Source organism: Sus scrofa, chromosome X (genome assembly GCF_054392235.1).
Source record: "Sus scrofa isolate SSC_HxYL_T2T_F1_AM1 chromosome X, Sscrofa_HxYL_maternal_Yorkshire_Landrace_v2.0, whole genome shotgun sequence".
In the NCBI taxonomy this organism is placed as follows: domain Eukaryota; kingdom Metazoa; phylum Chordata; class Mammalia; order Artiodactyla; family Suidae; genus Sus; species Sus scrofa.
In genome coordinates this window covers 70,820,555-70,841,203 of record NC_139401.1, presented here as the reverse complement: position 1 = coordinate 70,841,203, position 20,649 = coordinate 70,820,555, and the positions used below count along the sequence as shown (strand labels likewise).

Sequence of the window (20,649 nt, the reverse complement as noted above, 5' to 3'; positions counted from 1 at the left end):
ATTCTGTGGGTGTGGAGAAAAGCACTGTTGGTGGGAATGTCAATTGGTCCAACCACTATGGAAAACAGTATGGAGGTACCTCAGAAAACTAAATAATAAACTACCACAGGACCCAGTAATCCCACCCTTGGGCATATATCTGGACAAATCTTTCCTTGAAAAAGACACATGCACCCGTATGTTCATTGCAGCACTATTCACAACAGCCAACACATGGAAACAACCTAAATGTCCATCAACAGATGAATGGATTAAGAAGATGTAGTATATATACATAATAGAATACTACTCAGCCATAAAAAAATACCATATGATATCACTTATATCTGGACTCTAACATGTGGCACAAATGAGCCTTTCTACAGAAAAGAAAATCATGGACTTGGAGAACAGACCTGTGGTTGCCAAGGGGAAGAGGGAGAGAGCGGGATAGACTGGGAATTTGGGGTTAATAGATGCAAACTATTGCCTTTGGAATGGATAAGCAATGAGATCCTGCTGTATAGCACTGAGAACTATATCTAGTCACTTACGATGGAGCATGATAATGTGAGAAAAAAGAATGTATATATGTGTGTGTGACTGGGTCACTTTGCTGTACAGTAGAAAATTGACAGAACTCTGTAAACCAGCTATAATGGAAAAAATTAAAATCATTTAAAAAAAAGCCTCCAGTGCATATGATTCCAACTATATAACATGCTGGGAAAGAGGCAAAACTATGAAGACAGTAAACATATTAGTGATTGTTAGGAGTCAGGAACAAGGGAGGGATGAATAAGAGTGTACATAGAATTTTTAGGGCAGTAATAATACTCCATACGATAGTACAGTGATGGGAACATGTCACTATAAATTTGCTAAAAAAAAAATCCTATAGAATATACACCACCAGAAATACACCCTGATGTAAACTATGGACTTTGAGTGATAATATTGTGTCAATGTAGGTTTCTTGATTTTAACAAATAGACAATCATGGTGCAGGATTTGAAAATAAGGGAGGCTGCACATATGTGAGGACAAGGACTATAGAGGAACTGTGAACTTTCATACAATTTTTCTGTGAACCCAGTGGGTTAATGATTGGCTTGTCTCTCTGGAGGCAATGGTTCAATCCCCAGCCCAGAACAGTGGGTTAAGGATCCAGAATTGCTGCAGCTGTGGCATAGTTCACAGCTGGCCAGGGCAGCTGAAAAAGAAAAAAAAAGTTTATTAATTGAATACAATATCACAAAAATTAATTCCATAAATGAAAAGATATAGCATAATCATGTATTGCCTCTCTGTAAAATAAGATTTTAAGATCAACTGAAGAAAACAATAAAGAAAGATAAAATGGCCCAAGCTCTTCTCCCTTGGCTTCTTTGTCTCAGGATTCACCTCCACCACTACTTGTCTCTTTACCTTGGCTCCTCATGGTCATAACCTGCCTCTGACATCATTTCCCTCCTTTACTTCTACACTGCCTATGCCTCCTCTATATCCCCAAATTCCCCATACTAGCTGTATGTCCCCTTTTCTCAGAAACTGTCCCTACTCCCTTTTGCTCTGAACATGTGAAAATCTATTCCTTTAAAATTAAGCCTTCTGAGGATATTAAAGCTAAACACTTAATTTGTTATGCTCCCTGCACTAAAGCTGAACTTGATCCATAGTCAAAGATTTTCCCCAAATAAGTGAAGATCCTCACAGATTTCCAGATAAATTTAATATAGTCATTCAAATTTATCAATCTGGTTTCTCTTAATTATATTAGCCATAGGATATGCTTATCAGGAAAGGCCAAGCCCAACACTGAATAAAAATTGCTAATTTTGAAAATCATGAAAGGTGTCTAGAATTAGAATGAGGAGACCACCCACTAAATTGCTATAAGCCAGGATCGAGGCAACTTCACTGAAAAATCCCTAGTTCTTTTCCAAAGCCTGTTGATTGGAACAAAATTCAGGATTGCACACAAAATCTGATTGCCTTACTCATAATTATTATAATTGACTTGAGTTTTTTTGAAAGAATTTTCTCACCTTCCTTCAGCTTTTGATTCGACCTAGGTAGCTTTTAATTCTATGTTTATTAATGGATGGAACGGGAACCTTTCCCATAGAGTAAAAAAAAAAATAAAATAAAATGGGTGGAGTGAAAACTTAATCCACTCCAGATGTAGATAACCTGGCAAATCACGTCTCTCTCATTCTAGATGAGTCAACTCAGAGGAAACCTAGTTTCTGCAATTATTGCAGAGTGAAAATTAGTAAAGAGACTGTTACAAATTTAAGGGCTTTAAGCATCTTCAGCCCTCTAACCAGCCTTTCCATTGTCATCCCAATTCTCAGTGATGAAGCTTGAGAAATTAAAGGGGTGCTTTCTAATCCTCCTTTTTTAAATTTTTTAACCATTTTTTAAATTGAAGTATAGTTGATTTACAGTGTTGCGTTAATTTCAGGTGTACAGCAAAGTGATTCAGGTCACATATACATTTATATATATAAAGAATATATATACACATATATATTCTTTTCAGATTCTTTTCCATTATGGGTTATTACAAGGTATTGAATATAGTTCCCTGTGCTTGGCTGTACACAAATCATCCTTCTTAATCAGCTTGGAGAAATGTTTCTCCAGTCCTAATTTACACCAGAGCCACACTTTTAGTGCTCAACCCCACTACTATAAAACAGTCCCTGACTCAGAGTACTAAAACAGTTCAAATAAGTGTGGATCACTAATGAACCTCAAATTCTACCTCTGAACCCATTTCACTTTATTTAGGCCCTTTGACAGATACACACTCTTTTTCTCTTTAGTTCCTCTATCCCTACCCATTTATTAGGCCAAGACTTCTTAGAGAAATATCATGTCAGAATTTCTTTCTCCTCAGGGAACCCTCCTGCACTGTTGGTGGGAATGTAAACTGGTACAGCCACTATGGAGAACAGTTTGGAGATACCTTAGAAATCTATACATAGAACTTCCATATGACCCCGCAATCCCACTCTTGGGCATCTATCCGGACAAAACTCTACTTAAAAGAGACACATGCGGGAGTTCCCGTCGTGGCGCAGTGGTTAACGAATCCGACTAGGAACCATGAGGTTGCGGGTTCAGTCCCTGACCTTGCTCAGTGGGTTAACGATCTGGCGTTGCCGTGAGCTGTGGTGAAGGTTGCAGACGCGGCTCGGATCCCGCGTTGCTGAGGCTCTGGCGTAGGCTGGCAGCTACAGCTCTGATTAGACCCCTAGCCTGGGAACCTCCATATGCCGCAGGAGCGGCCCAAAGAAATAGCAAAAAAAAAAGACAAAAAAAAAAAAGAAAAGAGAGAGAGACACATGCGCCCGCATGTTCATTGCAGCACTATTCACAATAGCCAGGACATGGAAACAACCCAAATGTCCATCGACAGATGATTGGATTCGGAAGAGGTGGTATATATACACAATGGAATACTACTCAGCCATAAAAAAGAATGACATCATGCCATTTGCAGCAACATGGATGGAACTAGAGAATCTCATCCTGAGTGAAATGAGCCAGAAAGACAAAGACAAATACCATATGATATCACTTATAACTGGAATCTAATATCCAGCACAAATGAACATCTCCTCAGAAAAGAAAATCATGGACTTGGAGAAGAGACTTGTGGTTGCCTGATGGGAGGGGGCGGGAGTGGGAGGGATCGGGAGCTTGGGCTTATCAGACACAACTTAGAACAGATTTACAAGGAGATCCTGCTGAATAGCATTGAGAACTTTGTCTAGATACTCATGTTGCAACAGAAGAAAGGGTGGGGAAAAAAATGTAATTGTAATGAATACATGTAAGGATAACTTGATCCCCTTGCTGTACAGTGGGAAAATAAAATGAAAAAAAAAAAGAATTTCTTTCTTCTCAAAAGAGTAAATAATTCTAGAGTTTGATAGTAATAATCAGTTAACTGACACTTTAACATTTTATTGTTTCCATCTATGATGGTACTAGAATTGATTCTGGAAACATTGATCATCTGTCTGTATTAAATCAGTTACCACCTTCCTTATGGGCAAAATCTCCAAATGATGTTCACACTGTATCTCCCATCAAAATTCAAATATACCCCTAAAACTTCATCCCAGAATTAACCAGCCCTACAAATAAAGAATTCCTGGAGTTCCAGCTTTGGCACAATGGGTGTCCTGGGAGCACTGAGATGCAAGTTCCATCCCTGGCCTGGCACAGTGGGTTAAAGATTTGGCATTGCCACACCCATGATTTAGGTTGCAGCTGCAGCTCAAATCTGATCCCTGGCCTGGGAACTCCATATGCCACAGGGCAGCCAAAAAAGAAAAAAAAGTTCTCCAAGGCATAAAGCCCAAAATATAAGATTACAAGGTTCAAGGCCTCTTTAACCTTTATACTAGTCCCTGTAACACTCATTTTACCAGGAAGAAAACCTAAAGGCTAAGGTGGAAGTTTGTCCAGGACCTCTGAGCAATGAACAACATTGTTAATCCTTTTTTTTCTTCATCTAATTTTATTGAGATATAATTGACACACAGCACTGTATAAGATGTACAGCATAATGATTTGACTTACCCTACTTCATAAGATTATTTCCACAATAGGTAGTGAATATCCGTCCATCACCTCACAAAGACATAGAAAAAAAATTTTTTTTCCTGGTGATGACAACACTTAGGATTTACTTTTTTAACAACTCTTGTATATGACATGCAGAAATGTTAATTATATTTTTTCTGTCATACATTATATCCTTAGTACTTATCTTTTTTTGTATTTTTATTTTTTTAGGGCTACACCTGCAGCATATGGAAGTTCCCAGGCTAGGGGTCAAATCAGAGCTGCAGCTGCCGACCTACACCACAGCCACAGCAATACCAGATCTGAGCTGCATCTACAACTCATAGCAATGCCAGATCCTTAACACATTGATCAAGGCTGGGGACCAAACATGGGTCTTCATGGATACTAGTCAGGTTCATTACCGCTGAGCCACAGTGAAACTCCCAATACTTATTTACCTTATAACTGGAAGTTTGTACCTTTTGACTGCCTCCATCTGATTCCCCCTCCACCTAATCCCTACTTCTGGTAACAAAAAATCAAATCTCTCTTTCTATGAGTTTGTTTGGTTTTGAAGTATAACTAACCTACAACACTATGTTAGTTCCTGTTACACAACATACTGATTTGGTATTTCTATACATTTCAAAATGGTCACCATGTTAAGGCTACTTACAATGTCACCACACGAAGATATTACATATTTACTATATTCCTCCCATTGTACATAGCAATCTATATACATTAGTGATTATTTTAATGCTGATCTCAAGTTCAAAGGAGAATGCATCTTCTTAAGTTCATGCATTTTAACAACCCTCCCTTTTTAGTACCACCCACCATGTTTACTATTGTCAACATCATATTTTACATCTTTTTGTTCTGTGTATCCCTTAAGCATTGTGAATAAGATGATTTTACTACTTTTGTCTTTTAACGTTCCTTATAGCTTTGTGCATGGCTGAGTTATTATATTTACTTTATATTTGCCTTTACCAATGTGATTTTTTTCCTTTTGTAATTTTCATGTTTCTAGTTGTGGATTTTTCTTTTCTGCTTAGAGAAGTCCCTTTAACATTTCTTGTAAAGCTTCTTTGGTGATGTTGAACTCTTAAATTTTGCCTGTCTGTAAAGCTTTTGATCTCTCCATAAAATCTGAACAAGAGCCTTGCTGGGTATTCTTAGTTGTAGGGTTTTTTCCCTTCTGGCCTATCTGCTGAAAAGCCAGCTGATAGCCTGTGGGTGTTCCTTTGCACATAACTTGTTTCTTTTCCCTTGCTGCTTTTAATATTCTCTCTTGATATTTATTTTTTGCAATTTTAATTACAATGTGCTTTGGTGTAGTCTTCTTTGGGTTGATCCTGTCTGGGACTCTGTGTTTCCTGGACCTGGATGTCTGTTTCCTTTCCAGGTTAGAGAAGTTTTCAGCTATTATGTCTTCAAACATTTTTTCGTCCCTGTCACTTTCTCTTCTCCTTCTGTGACTCCTATAATGCAAATGTTAGTACACTTGATGGCTGACTACTGTGGGTGATCCGATAGGTAAGCCTGCCCCTAGGTTCGATTGGTTACCAGGCCCTGCCTTGTGAGGAGGCTGCCAGCCACTAGTTGGTGGGGCTGTGTCACAAGACTGCTGCCTGCAGTGTCACAGGGATTCCTGGGGCTAGTGCTTGCTCATTGGTAAGCAGAGCTAGGTTCTGGAGTGGGTGGTTATGGGGCTGGGAGTCCCAGATATGATGTCAGCTTGCTAGTGTGTGGGGCCAGTTCCTAACACAGCTGGCTGTGGGGTCTGGGGTGTCCCAAATCTGGTTTTGACCTACTGGTGAATGGTACTAGATGCCAAGACTCTGGCGCTAGGGCCCAGGGGGTCCCAGACCTGGAATTGGCCTTCTGGTGGACAGGGCTATTGTCCAGGGAGTTCCAGGGCTGGTGCTGGGCCTGTTGGTGGATGGGCTGGGTCCTGGTATGGGAGGTTGCAGGGCTGTGGTGATCCTGGAGCTGGTGAGTAGGACTAGGGTCCAGGGATTCAAGGCCTGGTTCCTGCCACTGGTGGGTGGAGCTGGGGCCTGAAATCTCTGGCTGAAGGGCCCAGTGTCCAAGAGCTGGTATTGGCCTGTTAATAGGCAAGGTTGAGGCCCAGTGTGCTCTGGGGCTAGTGCCAGCTCACTGGTGGGCAGAGCCAGGTCTCAGGTTCTCTGGTTGTAGGGTTCTATGGGTTCTGGCAGTGGACTTTTGGCCTGCTGGTGGGTTCCCAGGGCCAGTGCTGACCCAATAGTGTGTGGAGCCAGGACCTAGGCCCTCTGATAGACAAGACTATCCTGGAGCAGCTATGGGCTCAGGGGTTCTTAAGGCAGCAGTCCTGCTGGTGCTTGGGACCTCAGTGGATAGATTAGCTTCCTTTAAGTAACTTCCCTAAAAGAGCCACAAAACAAAGTTCAGGTTACATTGTATTAGCCATACTTAGTGGTATGGCTAAATCTAGATGCAAGACAGGCTAACAAACATAGTCTTTTAATCCAATCCAAAAAAAAGGCAAAAAAAAAAAAAAAAAAAAAAAGACAACACCTATTGTTACCTGACAGTCCTATGGGTTAAGAGTCCAGGTATGGCTTAACTGGGTCTCTGTTCAGGGTCTCACAAGGCTGAAATCATAGTATTAACCAGGACTACAATCTCATCTGAAGCTTGGCTTCCTCTCCCAAGCTCACCGGTTATAGGTAAAATTCAGTTTCTTCTAACCGTAGGAATAACATCTCCATTTTCTTGCTGGCTATCATCCTGGGAGCACTTTCAGCTCCCAGATGGCCCTTCCCACATGGCCCCCTTCTCTCACATATCTGTTTGCTTCTTCAAGTGCAACAGATTATCTAATGATATTTCTTGTCTCCTTTAAGGACTCATCTGATTATCACTTTTGATCAAGTCAAAATCAAATGGTTAGTATGGGAGTTCCCATTGTGGCACAGTAAGAAACAAATGTGACTAGGAACCTTGAGGTTGCAGGTTCGATCCCTGGCCTTGTTCAGTGGGTTATGGATCCAGCGTTACCATGAGCTGCAGTGTAGGTCACAGATGCATGGTCTAGGTCACAGATGTGGCTTGGATCTGATGTCTGTGGCTGCGGTATAGGCCAGCAGCTGTAGCTCTGATTAGATTCCTAGCCTGGGAACCTCCATATGCCGTGGGTGCAGCCCTGAAAAGCAAAAAAACAAAAATAAAAAATAAATTGGAAAAAATAAAAGCCACTCTATCAGGTTTTATATTTAATTATTAATTTCTGTTATATTTCAGGTAACAACTGCTACAAGAGACAAGCAGGTACTGAAGCAGGTCCAGTCTCCTGCTGCTCTAATGGGAACTGGGCTGTGTTCACCAGTCTAACTGGTTCAGGCTGCTGCTATTATCCCCATAGAGTATTTATCAAATCTTTTGAAAGATATATCAAAGAAAATCAAAAAAGCTATAGTCACTCAAATGGCAAGAGTCAATTCTTATGTAAGGACTTCTAATCCAAAACCATGTACAACTATACAGGTTTGAGGGAATTTCATTACAGGAAATACTAAGAAGCACTGAGAGGCATAAGTCATTTTTTATAAGACATGACAAAAGGATTATATACCTAAAAAAATCAACTGTCAAGTAATTTTCAATACCTTTTAAAAGTCAATCACAGATATAGTCATAAGAACCAAAAGAAATTTATTTACAAAATTTCTTACTCGACTGGTGGCGAGGAACAAGAAACCATCAACTAAGACCCCACTAATAGTCTTCAAGCCAATTCATACAAGAGAACAACTACTGCAGCTGCTAATGATTAGGCCAGAAAGACATCCTTCTGTATGCCCTTCCACTGAACAAGGAGATACATCTGACCATAAGGGCCTGTGCAAATAGCATCATGGTACTTGTAGGCTCAGGTGAGTCGCAGCTTTTAGAGTGCTATTCCCTGTCTACCTTACATAGCTGCTTCACCACTTTTGTTGATTTTTTTACAGGATTACTTCTCTTTTTCTCCTCCTTTGCTGGTTTTCTCTTTTTCTCCTTCTTGGTTGGCTCCTTTCTCTTCTCCTCCACTGTCAGCTCCCTTGTCTCCTCCATTGTTGGCTCCTTTCTCTTCTTTGTCCTGAACAGTAGCGTAAACTGCTTTGTTATAACCTTCCCGGTTCCGAGCAATTTCAATGGCAAAAAATTGTATCCGGGGGGCTGAAAGGCGAATACAATTGATTATTGTCCTAGTCACAATTACTTCTCTAAACCTAATGGAAATCTATTGACATAGTTGAACTAACATGCAAAGCATTCAAGTATAGTCATAAGCGTCAGAGATGTGGAATTCTAATCCTATACTAAATGAGGGTGAAAATACCTAACTATCTTAGTTACTCAAGACAGTAATGTGATCTTTAAAGATGTAACAAATAAAACTCCTCAACTAACTATCCCTGTCACTAATTCATCAGTAAAACCAGATCCTTCACTCTCCTTATACAGAAACAATCTCAGAAGAAAGAAACTCACCAAAGATAGTGTTTTCCTCAGTGTAGCCCTGAGAACAGTTCAGTCTCAGCAAAGTACCATAGTTGAAGTCTTCTACAATCCCATTAAACTTCAAGCAGAATGGTCTCCACTTCTATGAAGGTAAAAAAAGATGCCTTGGCTAAAAAACACAGGAGGCTAGTGAAGTCAGGAAAGGGGCTTCCATTTCCCCAGCATGAAAATAACCATAGTGAAAGAGACTAGGATTGAGTTGATTGTTAGTTTCACTAGCAGTGAGTGTTCTGTGCTATCTATTGTACTTTTAGGCTGGTATTTCCCAACAGGAAAAATAATCTGATAAAATACTTAAATCCTTGACTAGAGAATTTAATTTTTTAAATATATGCTGTTTTAAGTTACTGGATAGTTCAGCCCAAACAGTTAAATCATCCCCAATAGAGCACAAACAAGACAAAGAAGGCAGGGATTTGGCCCAAGGTCACAGAGTTAAGAAAGAAGTCCATTCAATAGAGGCAATTTTCCAAAGATCAATAATAGACTAGAGTTAAAAGTTTACATTTCTTGGACAATTTTCTAGAATCTTACAGCCTGCCAAAACTGAATCAAGTAGAAACAGACCAACTGAACAGACCAATCACTAAAAATGAAATTGAAGAGGCCATAAAATCACTCCCTACAAATAAAAGTCCAGGACCAGATGGCTTCACAGGTGAATTTTATCAAACATATAAAGAGGAATTGGTGCCCATCCTCCTTAAACTCTTTCAAAAGGTTGAAGAAGGAATACTCCCAAAGACATTCTATGAGGCCACCATCACCCTCATTCCAAAACCAGACAGAGATACCACCAAAAAAGAAAACTATCGCCCAATATCATTGATGAATATAGATGCAAAAATTCTCAACAAAATCTTAGCCAACCGAATCCAACAACATACCAAAAAAATTATACACCACGACCAGGTTGGGGTCATCCCAGGTTCACAAGGATGGTTCAACATACGCAAATCAATCAGCATCATACACCACATTAACAAAAGAAAAGTCAAAAATCATATGATCATCTCAATAGACGCAGAAAAAGCATTTGACAAAGTCCAACGTCCATTCATGATCAAGACCCTTGCCAAACTGGGTATAGAGGGAACATTCCTGAATATGATCAAACCATTTATGATAAACCCACAACAAATATAATACTCAATGGGGAAAAACTGAAAGCCTTCTCACTCAAATCTGGAACAAGACAGGGATGCCCACTCTCACCACTGCTCTTCAACATAGTTTTGGAAGTCCTAGCCACAGCAATCAGACAAACAAAAGAAATAAAAGGCATCCATATAGGAAGAGAAGAGATCAAACTGTCACTGTATGCAGATGACATGATACTATACCTAGAAAACCCTAAGGACTCAACCCCAAAACTCCTTGAACTGATTAATAAATTCAGCAAAGTAGCAGGATATAAGATTAACATTCAGAAGTCAGTTGCATTTCTGTATACCAGCAATGAAACATTAGAAAAGGAATACAAAAAAAAGATACCTTTAAAATTCTACCTCACAAAATCAAATACCTCGGAATACACCTGACCAAGGAGGTAAAGGACCTATATGCCGAGAACTATAAAACTTTAATCAAAGAAATCAAAGAAATGGAAAGATATTCCATGTTCCTGGATTGGAAAAATCAATATTGTAAAAATGGCCATACTACCCAAAGCCATCTACAGATTCAATGCAATCCCTATCAAATTACCCATGACATTTTTCAAAAAACTAAAACAAACAATCCAAACATCTATATGGAACCACAAAAGACCCAGAATCGCCAAAGCAATTCTGAGAAACAAAAACCAAGCAGGAGGCATCACTCTCCCAGACTTCAAGAAATACTACAAAGCCACAGTCATCAAAACAGTGTGGTACTGGTATCAAAACAGACAGACAGACCAATGGAACAGAATACAGAACCCAGAAATAAACCCTGACATCTATGGTCAATTAATCTTTGACAAGGGAGGCAAGAACATCAAATGGGAAAAGGAAAGTCTATTCAGCAAGCATTGCTGGGAAACCTGGACAGCTGCATGCAAAGCAAGGAAACTAGAACACACCCTCACACCATGCACAAAAATAAACTCCAAATGGCTGAAAGACTTAAATATACGACAGGACACCATCAAACTCCAAGAAGAAAACATAGGCAAAACACTCTCTGACATCAACATCATGAATATTTTCTCAGGTCAGTCTCCCAAAGCAATAGAAATTAGAGCAAAAATAAACCCATGGGACCTCATCAAACTGAAAAGCTTTTGCACAGCAAAGGAAACCCAAAAGAAAACAAAAAGACAACTTACAGAACGGGAAAAAACAGTTTCAAATGATGTAACTGACAAGGGCTTAATCTCTAGAATATAGAAACAACTTATACAACCCAACAGCAAAAAAGCCAATCAATCAATGGAAAAATGGACAAAAGACCTGAATAGACATTTCTCCAAAGAAGATATACAGATGGCCAACAAGTACTTGAAACAATGCTCAACATCGCTGATTATAAGAGAAATGCAAATCAAAACTACCATGAGATATCACCTCACACCAGTCAGAATGGCCATCATTAATAAATCCACAAATAACAAGTGCTGGAGGGGCTGTGGAGAAAAGGGAACCCTCCTGCACTGCTGGTGGGAATGTAAACTGGTACAGCCACTATGGAGAACAGTTTGGAGATACCTTAGAAATCTATACATAGAACTTCCATATGACCCTGCAGTCCCACTCTTGGGCATCTATCCGGACAAAGCTCGACTTAAAAGAGACACATGCACCTACATGTTCATTGCAGCACTATTCACAATAGCCAGGACATGGAAACAATCCAAATGTCCATCGACAGATGATTGGATTCGGAAGAGGTGGTATATATACACAATGGTATACTACTCAGCCATAAAAAAGGATGACATCATGCCATTTGCAGCAACATGGATGGAACTAGAGAATCTCATCCTGAGTGAAATGAGCCAGAAAGACAAAGACAAATACCATATGATATCACTTATAACTGGAATCTAATATCCAGCACAAATGAACATCTCCTCAGAAAAGAAAATCATGGACTTGGAGAAGAGACTTGTGGTTGCCTGATGGGAGGGGGCGGGAGTGGGAGGGATCGGGAGCTTGTGCTTATCAGAACAACCTAGAATAGATTTACAAGGAGATCCTGCTGAATAGCATTGAGAACTTTGTCTAGATACTCATGTTGCAACAGAAGAAAGGGTGGGGGAAAAATGTAATTGTAATGTATACATGTAAGGATAACCTGACCCCCTTGCTGTACAGTGGGAAAATAAAAAAAATTATTAAAAAAAAAAAAAAGTTGGAGTTCCCGTCGTGGCGCAGTGGTTAACGAATCCGACTAGGAACCATGAGGTTGCGGGTTCAGTCCCTGCCCTTGCTCAGTGGGTTAAGGATCCGGCGTTGCCGTGAGCTGTGGTGTAGATTGCAGACGCGGCTCGGATCCCGCGTTGCTGTGGCTCTGGTGTAGGCCGGTGGCTACAGCTCCGATTCAACCCGTAGCCTGGGAACCTCCATATGCCGCAGGAGCGGCCCAAGAAATAGCAACAACAACAACAACAACAAAAAGACAAAAAGACAAAAGACAAAAAAAAAAAAAAAAAGAAAAAAGTTTACATTTCTCATAAGCCAAGAGTCTACTCTCAAGGAAAAAAATTTCCCAACTCTCAGAGTTTTAGTGCTCTGTAAAAGTATAAGATAATCAAGTAAGCAATGCAAAACACAAGTTTTCCAATTATTCATGGCCTGTGATAATATGACCTGAAATCCATAGACTCTAAACACCTCTCTGTACCCTATTTGCCATTCCTCTATCTAAGCCTAACTATTCACATAAGTAAATTTATTCCTCCCCCTCTAAAAGGGCTAGATGGGTAGGGATGAAAGTTCCAAGTCAGGAGTTCCTGTCATGGCTCAGCAGAAACAAATCTGACTAGTATCCATGAGGACACAGGTTCAATCCCTGGCCTCGCTCAGTGGGTTAATGATCCAGTGTTGCCATGAGCTGTGGTATAGATCACAGAAGCAGCTCAGAACCTGCGTTGCTGTGGTTGTGACGTAGGCCAGCAGTTACAGCTCCAATTTGATTCCAAGCCTGGGAACCTCCATATGCCACAGGTGCAATCCTAAAAAGACCAAAAAAAAAAAAAAAATTCCAAGTCAAGACAAAGGGGAGGAAAAAAAATAGATTCAGTGAACATGAGAAATCTGTAAGTTTAAAAACACTTATTAGTTGATCACAACTACATAAAAGACCTGGTTCTTTACATATTTGCCTTAAAACAAACCAAAAAAAAGTTTAAATATATAAAAATGTATTCACAATTAATACTTGTTGGTCAGATGCTAGGCAATATTTAAAAGAGAGAATTCCTACCTCTTTAGCTGATTCTGATTTGAGCTCTTCTGGGTCTAATACATCTATCCTGAGTTTCTCAAAATTTTCCCGAAACTCAGAATAGATTTGGTCATCCACTTTGGTGAGTTTCAGGAACTGTGGATCAACTGATGAAATCAGCTGCCAGAAAATAAGAAAACACAAAGACGCTAGTCTCTAATTTATTACACTTCTATCACCTTTTCCCCAGAAAATTCTCATGGTTCTCAGGGCAGAAGAGTTCATTAGAAAGTATAGACAGCCTAGGTCCCAGATAAAAGCATGACATTATTTTAAAGGGCCATAATATACCACAGTCCCTTCCACAAATCAAAGCCCTTTGGCCCTAGTGATGCCTGGTTATTGCCCTTTATGGTTTCTTCAATTCAGTTATGGGCGAGGCACCCTTTTGCTGGTTAGCAACATAACACTGGGCAAAGAATCACAAATCCTCACTGTCCAAACGAAGTGCACTTCCACACTCCTGTTCTCTTGTGGATAAGATCTTATAGTAATAAAAATTATCTCCCAAACACAACTGTTTTAACTTGCTTAGAATGGTGATTAGCAAGCAGAGTACCATACACTGAAATTACACATTTAATTCTGCTTAATAATGAAGACAGACAACTCACTTTGTAGTAGACTTCGGCATGCTGCATTGCTCTCATAGCCCAAGCCATCTCAATATCAGGCTGCAAAGGAGTGAAGAATGCCAGGTCAGAAATCACCCAATCCTACTACTAGAGAACAAATTAAGGAAGCCTGTACATGTCTAGTTAATGCTCATGAGGGCTATCAAGCTTAATGGTCTTGTCAAAAGTTAAAAACTAGGACTTTCTGTCATGGCTCAATGAAAATGAATCTGACTAGCATCCACGAGGACGCAGGTTTGATCTCTGGCCTTGATCAGTGGGCTAGGGGTCCAGTGTTGCTGTGAGCTGTGGTGTAGGTCACAGATCCTGTGTTGCTATGGCTGTGGCATAAGCTGGAGGCTACAGGTCAGATTCAACACCTAGCCTAGGAACCTCCGTATGCCACAGGTATGGCCCTAAAAAGAAAAAAAAAAAGTTGAAAACTGGACTACTAAGTTTGGACAATAAAATAACTCTTTTGTCCCTATGACAACCAAAAGAAGCTACCTACACAGTCTAATAAACAAAACGAGCCACTAGCCCTTTTCCCAGCAGCTAGTGAAAGTGAAGAATATAAAGCAAGAGATGGGGGGAGTTCCCATCATTGTAGCGCCGTGGTTAACGAATCTGACTAGCATCCATGAAGACATAGGTTCGATCCCTGGCCTTGCTCAGTGGGTTAAGGATCCAGCGTTGCCGTGAGCTGTGGTGTAGGTTGCAGACACGTCTCGGATTCTGCATTGATGTGGCTATGGTGTAGGCCAACAGCTACAGCTCCAATTGGACCCCCCAGCCTGGGAACTTCCATATGCCTTGGTGCAGCCCTTAGGAAAAAAGCAAAATAAAATAAAGCAGGAGATAATTACCTTCTCAGGACTGAGTTAAATCACTGTAAAACTGAAATACCCACATACCCTGAGTTGTTCAGAGGACAGAGTTATATAACAGAAGTGAAATTACTTTTCACTTTTAAAAGTGTAGCATGTCATAATCATCATTTGTGTTTATCAGATAGCCAATTCCCTATCCTGCAACGTTTAGAAATGTATCAGTATCATGAAGCAGGCAATAATAAGCCTTACCAAGCAACTGTTCCATTGGAATCTCTCACTCCAATTAAATGGATCTATTTAACTGATCCCAGGGAAAAAAAAACATGCATTTTTACCTCTATGCCTTAGACAATGCCCTTTTCCTGACTGCCAATTCATGTCCTTTGTCCACCTACACTTGGAAGATTCAGTTCAAGATCCACTTCCTCAGCGAACTAGTCTTGTACTGTCTGGGTCCTTTGAGGTTTCTTCTTTGGCTAAACTCCTTTGGATCTTATGTCCTGATAACTCTAATCTAGTATACATCACATTCTTATTTGAGTGTTATTACTATTTTCATATCCCTGAGTCTTGTATCTCAAAATACATCATATGCTTTCTCAAGGATCTAAACCAGATACACCATAAACCAGTGCAACTTTACTGCAAAAAGGAATCACCCTGGGACCTTTTAAAAATACTCATTCCTGACTCTCACCCCTCAGATAGTCTAATTTAATTGTGATGAACTGTGAGCTAGATAGTGGGATATTTAAAAGCTTCCCAAGTGCAGCATGGTTTGGGAACTGCTCCCATTAGCATTAGTCCTGCGTTTATTAAATGAGATTGGAATTAGTTGAAAGGCTTGGTTTCTAGCAGACGTGGAAAGGGTCTACAGAAGATAACGGGGGTAGGGGGTAACAATTTGCAGGTTGGCCCTGCAAACACTCCTGGACAGCTGGGAGAGTGGGTGCTGTGGGTTTGTCATACTCACATCATTGCCATAAGACTCCGCTGGGAGAGAAAGAGCATGTGCCACTGACACCAGTTCCCCGGAAACCTGGGAAAGAAAAAGAGGTGGGGAGGGAGAGTTCAAGGCTCGACCCAGCTCGATTTCCCCGCTCACCTGACCTTAAAGCAGGCTCTCGCCTCACCAGATCATCAGCTCCACTAGTTGCCTCCATCTTGCAGCCGACAAAGCGTGGCTTCACACCCCGGAAATGACTTTTTGCGTGATTCTTTCGCAGTTCCTTGAAAAGGAAAGGCGGAGCAAAAACAGCGTTCATCCGACTGCCGCTGCGCCTGCGCGAACTCTCCCGCCCCTGTAGGTTATACTCCGTGACCTCTCAGCCCCCGCCCTGCGCAGACGCAAAGATGCGGCGTTGTTGCCAAGTCTAAGCTACTTTCCTGATCAGAGGTGGCTTAATGGTCGGTAACATATGTGATCAGCATGAGACAGGATCGAGTTAAAACAACTTTCACACCCCCCTGTGCTGAGTGCCCTGTAGGGATTCGAATTCACATTCTCCATTTGTGCCTACTCACGCTTACACAACACACACACACACACACACACACTTTGCAGCAACCCAAGCCACAAACAGGCATGCTGCTAGCAATGGGGTGGAGAGAAGAATTTAGTGCTTGACCTGGAAGAGCTACATAGCAGTGAGGGAACAAGTAAATGGTGATCTCATCATAGTATCAGATATCTTGGGAACACAAAGAGAGGACACCTAAGCTAAATAATGAAGGGCAGTTAGCAAAGTAGCCAAAGAGGGAGGCAAGGAAAACTCCAGACAAAGGGAATCTCACATACAAAGGCACTGAAAATTTTAAAAACATGGAAAATTGTTTGGAAGTTCGAAAACAGATGGACCAAGAGTGCAGTGATTTTGATCTTTTTTAAAGTATAATTGATTTACACCGCTGTGCCAATTTCAGCTGTACAGCAAAGCGACCCAGTCATATGAATACATAATATATATATTTTTATTCATTGTGATCCTAATTTGGAGTGAGGCAGATGGATAGGCTAAACATTGAAGAGTTGAGACCTTACCGTAGAAGTAACAGGAGGCTACTGAAAGCCTTTAAGTAGCCCAGCCTCATGATCAAAAATAAGTTTCAAGGAGCTCAGTAAAACACCATGTAGAAGATAAATTAGAAGAAGGCAAAATGGGGAGCAGAGAGACTAACTTGAAGGCACTGGGTGATAAAAACCTCAGCCAAGACACTGACAGTTGAGATGGACTTTGAGAATTAATAGGGGAAATAGAATCAATAGGACTTTTTGACTAATTGGATATGGAGGATAAAGAAGGATTGGGACTCCAGGATGACTCCTATTCAGGTTTCAGAATAGGCTTGGGGGATAAATGTCCTTGAGCTAGAAAACAAGGGAGGAGGGATGGTGAGTTTGATTGAGGAGCTGAGTTTGAAGAGCCTATGGGACATTCAGATAGCAGCGACTAGTCTGAGGGAGATCTGATAAGAGCTATGAATCCGATAGTTGCTGCTTCAGGTTTCATTGAGCTGTCCCAGGGAAACTATGAAAAACTATAGAAGCACAAAGAGGCGTTCCTGTTGTGGCTCAGTGGGTTAAGAACCCAACTAGTATCCATGAGGATGAGGGTTCGATCCGTGGCCTCCCTCGGTGGGTTAAGGATCTGGCATTGCCACAAGCTGCTGGGTAGGTCGCAGAGGTAGCTCAGATCCAGCATTGCTGTGGCTGTGGCAGCAGCTGCAGCTCCGACTCCATCCCTAGCCTGAGAACTTCCATATGCCCTGGGTGTGGCCCTAAAAAGAAAACAAACAAACAAAGCACAGAGAGCGTCAGGCCAAGGACAGAACTACTTAGGAAGAAGAGAGGCTAGCTGGTGCGGGGTGGGGTGGGGGGAAGACTTAAGAAAAAAAAAGAGTTATCAGCTAGAGTTGCAGCTAGAAAGAGACGTGAGGTCCAGGGACTTTCTAAAATTGTGGTAAAAAACGCAGAACACGAAAATGTACCATCTTAACCATTTTTAAGTGTATGGTTCAATAGTGTTAGGTAGAGTCACGTTGCTGTGCAACACATCTTCAGAACTTTTTCGTCTTGCAAAACTGAAACTACACCCATTAAATAAAAACTCCCCATTTTCCCTGCCTCTTATATGGTATCTATCTTTTAGTGACTGGCTTATTTCACTTAGAATAATGTCCTCAAGGTTCATCCATGTTGTTGCCATGTGACACTATTGCCCTCCTTTCTAAGGCTGAATAACATACCATTGTATGCAAAACACTGCATTTTGTGTACCCATTCATCCGTCAATGAACAAGTGGGTTGCCTCCACCTTATGGCTATTGTGAATAATGTCACTATGAATATGGCTGTGCAAATATCACTTCAAGACCCTGTTCTCAGTTCTTTTGGATTTACACCCAGAAGTGGGGTTGTTGGATCATGTGGTAATTTTATTCTTCATTTCTTGAGGACCCTCAGGGACTTTTAAAATTATTATGTTAGGTGTAGAGAGACTTAAGTGTACTGGGGAATTGGCCTTATACAAAAGACTGTCCTGGAAGGTGGGCTAGGTATATCTCCAGAGAAAACAGAACAAAGAGAGGCGGCACAAGCAGGAAAATGAGGTGTTCCCACCAGATGCTTTCAGGGTTTTCTATGAAGCATGAGAGGGCAGCTGAGGCAAAAAGCAATGAGTTAAAGTCTTGTCTTGAGAAGACTTTGTCTTGAGAACTCCTGCAGAGCAGCTCAGAGGAGGGGGAGAACCAATCTAAAGAGGAGATGGGGCGGGGGAGAGTTTTCAGCTAAAACAAGCAGACATGGTTCTGCAAGGGTGGCAGTCTGTATGTAACCCAGCGGTCTGAATGTAACATGGGCCATGCACATGGATGCTGAATGTTAGTGAATGTGGAGTCCTGACAAGGAGGTCAAGAGACGACAGGAAAACAGAGGGGTAGACTCAAGATGACGGCCACATCAATGCATAACAAGTGTATCTGGGTAGAATTCCAAGAAACCCAACTGGCCTTTCACCTGAAAAAGCACTTAGGTTATTTTCTCTATCTGATCTTTTGGGCAGATTCATCACCTTTAAATTAAAAAAAAAAACTATCAAGATGTGTGGTACATACATGGTTTGTTTGATATATTTTCTTTCTTTTTTTTTTTTTTTTAAGGGCTGCTCCCGAGGCATATGAAAGTTCCCGGGCTAGGAATGGAATTGGAGCTGCAGCTGCTGGCACAGCCACAGCCGCAGCCACAGCCACAACCTCAATGGATCCAAGCCGCATCTGCAGTCTATGCCACAGCTTGCAGCAATACCAGATCCTTAACCCACTGAGCCAGGCCAGGGCTCGAACCTGGATCTTCATGGATACTAGTCGGGTTCTTAACCCGCTGTGCCACAACAAGAACTCCAGGATTATTATTTTAAGTGGGAAGGGAAGTCTCACTTCTCAAGTACTCACAGCCTTAGATACTTGCAGAGACCAAGAACTGGGTGCTCACAAGATTGGAAGGGCCAACTGCTTCTGTGCCCCCAAAGAGCAGGAGAAAAAACTCTCACTTAGAGCATTTCCTATTGCCAGGTGAGGGAACCAGCCTGGGCAGTGGTACCAGAGTAAGCATTGACCTTGGTGCCCATGGCTGTTGTTTCAGATGGGTTCCAAGGAGCTGGATATTAAAATAAGAGAAAGAGGAATGTGCCAGGAACAAAAGGCAGTCATAAAGGGGGAGAGGTGGTGGGCTTCAAGAACTATACTGAGGAAAGACCTTTAGGTACGGGGTAAGAACACTGGAGATGGAAGTCCACCGATATGATTCCCTCTCTTTGCTGGAAGTGTGCCGCTAAGTTGACCTTCAGCTTCTATCTAAGACAGATCATGGAGACATGCCATGGGTGGAGCAGAAGGCATCGCCATGCCTGACTACAGTGCTGAGATGTCTGTCCTGCCAGGGATAACAGGAGTGAAGAGAAGGTGAAAGCTGTAATTGCTGGAGCTGGCTGTCGTGGGGTGGTGGGGTGGAGGAAGGCATCCTATATGCAAGGAAGGCATTTCACAACATTGGGTGTAAGTTTGTCAGCGGCAAAGCAGTTGGGTGAGTGCTGCTATTCGCAGGTGGTGAAGCCATGTAAATACTCCCTAAACATATGGATCATGTGGCTGTCAGGCTACATGAGGAAGGCAAACTTGAAGGACCTCGGCACTGGTGGTTTGCTGTAAACCTGAAGGTAAGAAAACATGGTAAACAACTATATATACCACAATAAAAATGATTTAAATGAGAAAAAAAAAAGAAAGAAAGAAAAAGAAAAACACTGGCACTGGACCAATTTAGAAAACAAAACAAAACAAACAGGAAGGGAAAATAGGGCTGTGGTCAGAAACCATGTTAGTTAGTGTCCTATGAATATATAAAACCTGGGCAAGACAATTCATGTCATCTTACGAGGCTGTTTCATGTGAAAACAGCATATAAGAGATGACATCTATCTTATCCACAGAGTGTGTTCTGTGGTCAGGAGGGAGCACAACAGTGACCTCAGGGTGCCTTCCCAGATTCCAGCTTGTCCCACAAACCACACAGTAACATAGCCTCAAAATACATAGGGCAAAACAAGGAAGGAAGTACAAGCGGAAATAGACACATCCATTAGAACAGTGGGGCA

At 41.3% G+C, this 20,649-nt stretch overlaps 1 protein-coding gene across 5 annotated transcripts; it reads right to left on the bottom strand.

Moving 5' to 3' along the window:
* Positions 1-8,251: 8,251 nt before the first annotated feature.
* PBDC1 (polysaccharide biosynthesis domain containing 1) lies at positions 8,252-16,178 on the bottom strand. 5 transcript variants are annotated; one of them, XR_014835643.1, is made up of 6 exons: positions 16,132-16,178; positions 15,972-16,037; positions 14,166-14,225; positions 13,249-13,671; positions 9,091-12,657; positions 8,252-8,775 (listed from the first exon to the last, which is right to left on the bottom strand). XR_014835643.1 is itself a non-coding variant. In XM_005657838.4 (6 exons), the coding sequence occupies exons 1-6, from the start codon at positions 16,159-16,161 to the stop codon at positions 8,570-8,572; spliced, it is 615 nt and encodes a 204-aa protein (XP_005657895.3). In that variant the 5' UTR covers positions 16,162-16,178; the 3' UTR covers positions 8,252-8,569. The 5 variants fall into 5 exon arrangements, 4 of the variants coding, with proteins under 4 accessions (XP_005657895.3, XP_084864585.1, XP_013846388.2 ...); XM_005657838.4 differs by having other exon boundaries at positions 9,091-9,202; positions 13,531-13,671; XM_085008459.1 differs by lacking the exon at positions 15,972-16,037 and having other exon boundaries at positions 9,091-9,202; positions 13,531-13,671; positions 16,104-16,178.
* Positions 16,179-20,649: the final 4,471 nt, after the last annotated feature.

Bases quoted from the DNA above. Each gene is read 5' to 3' on its own strand.
- PBDC1 (XM_005657838.4), bottom strand. From the start codon at position 16,161: ATGGAGGCAACTAGTGGAGCTGATGATCTG. The intron at 9,203-13,530 runs GTAGGAATTCTC...TTACCTTCATAG, and splicing joins AATCAGAATCAGCTAAAGAG to AAGTGGAGACCATTCTGCTT. The intron at 8,776-9,090 runs GTGAGTTTCTTT...TTCGCCTTTCAG, and splicing joins TGAGGAAAACACTATCTTTG to CCCCCCGGATACAATTTTTT.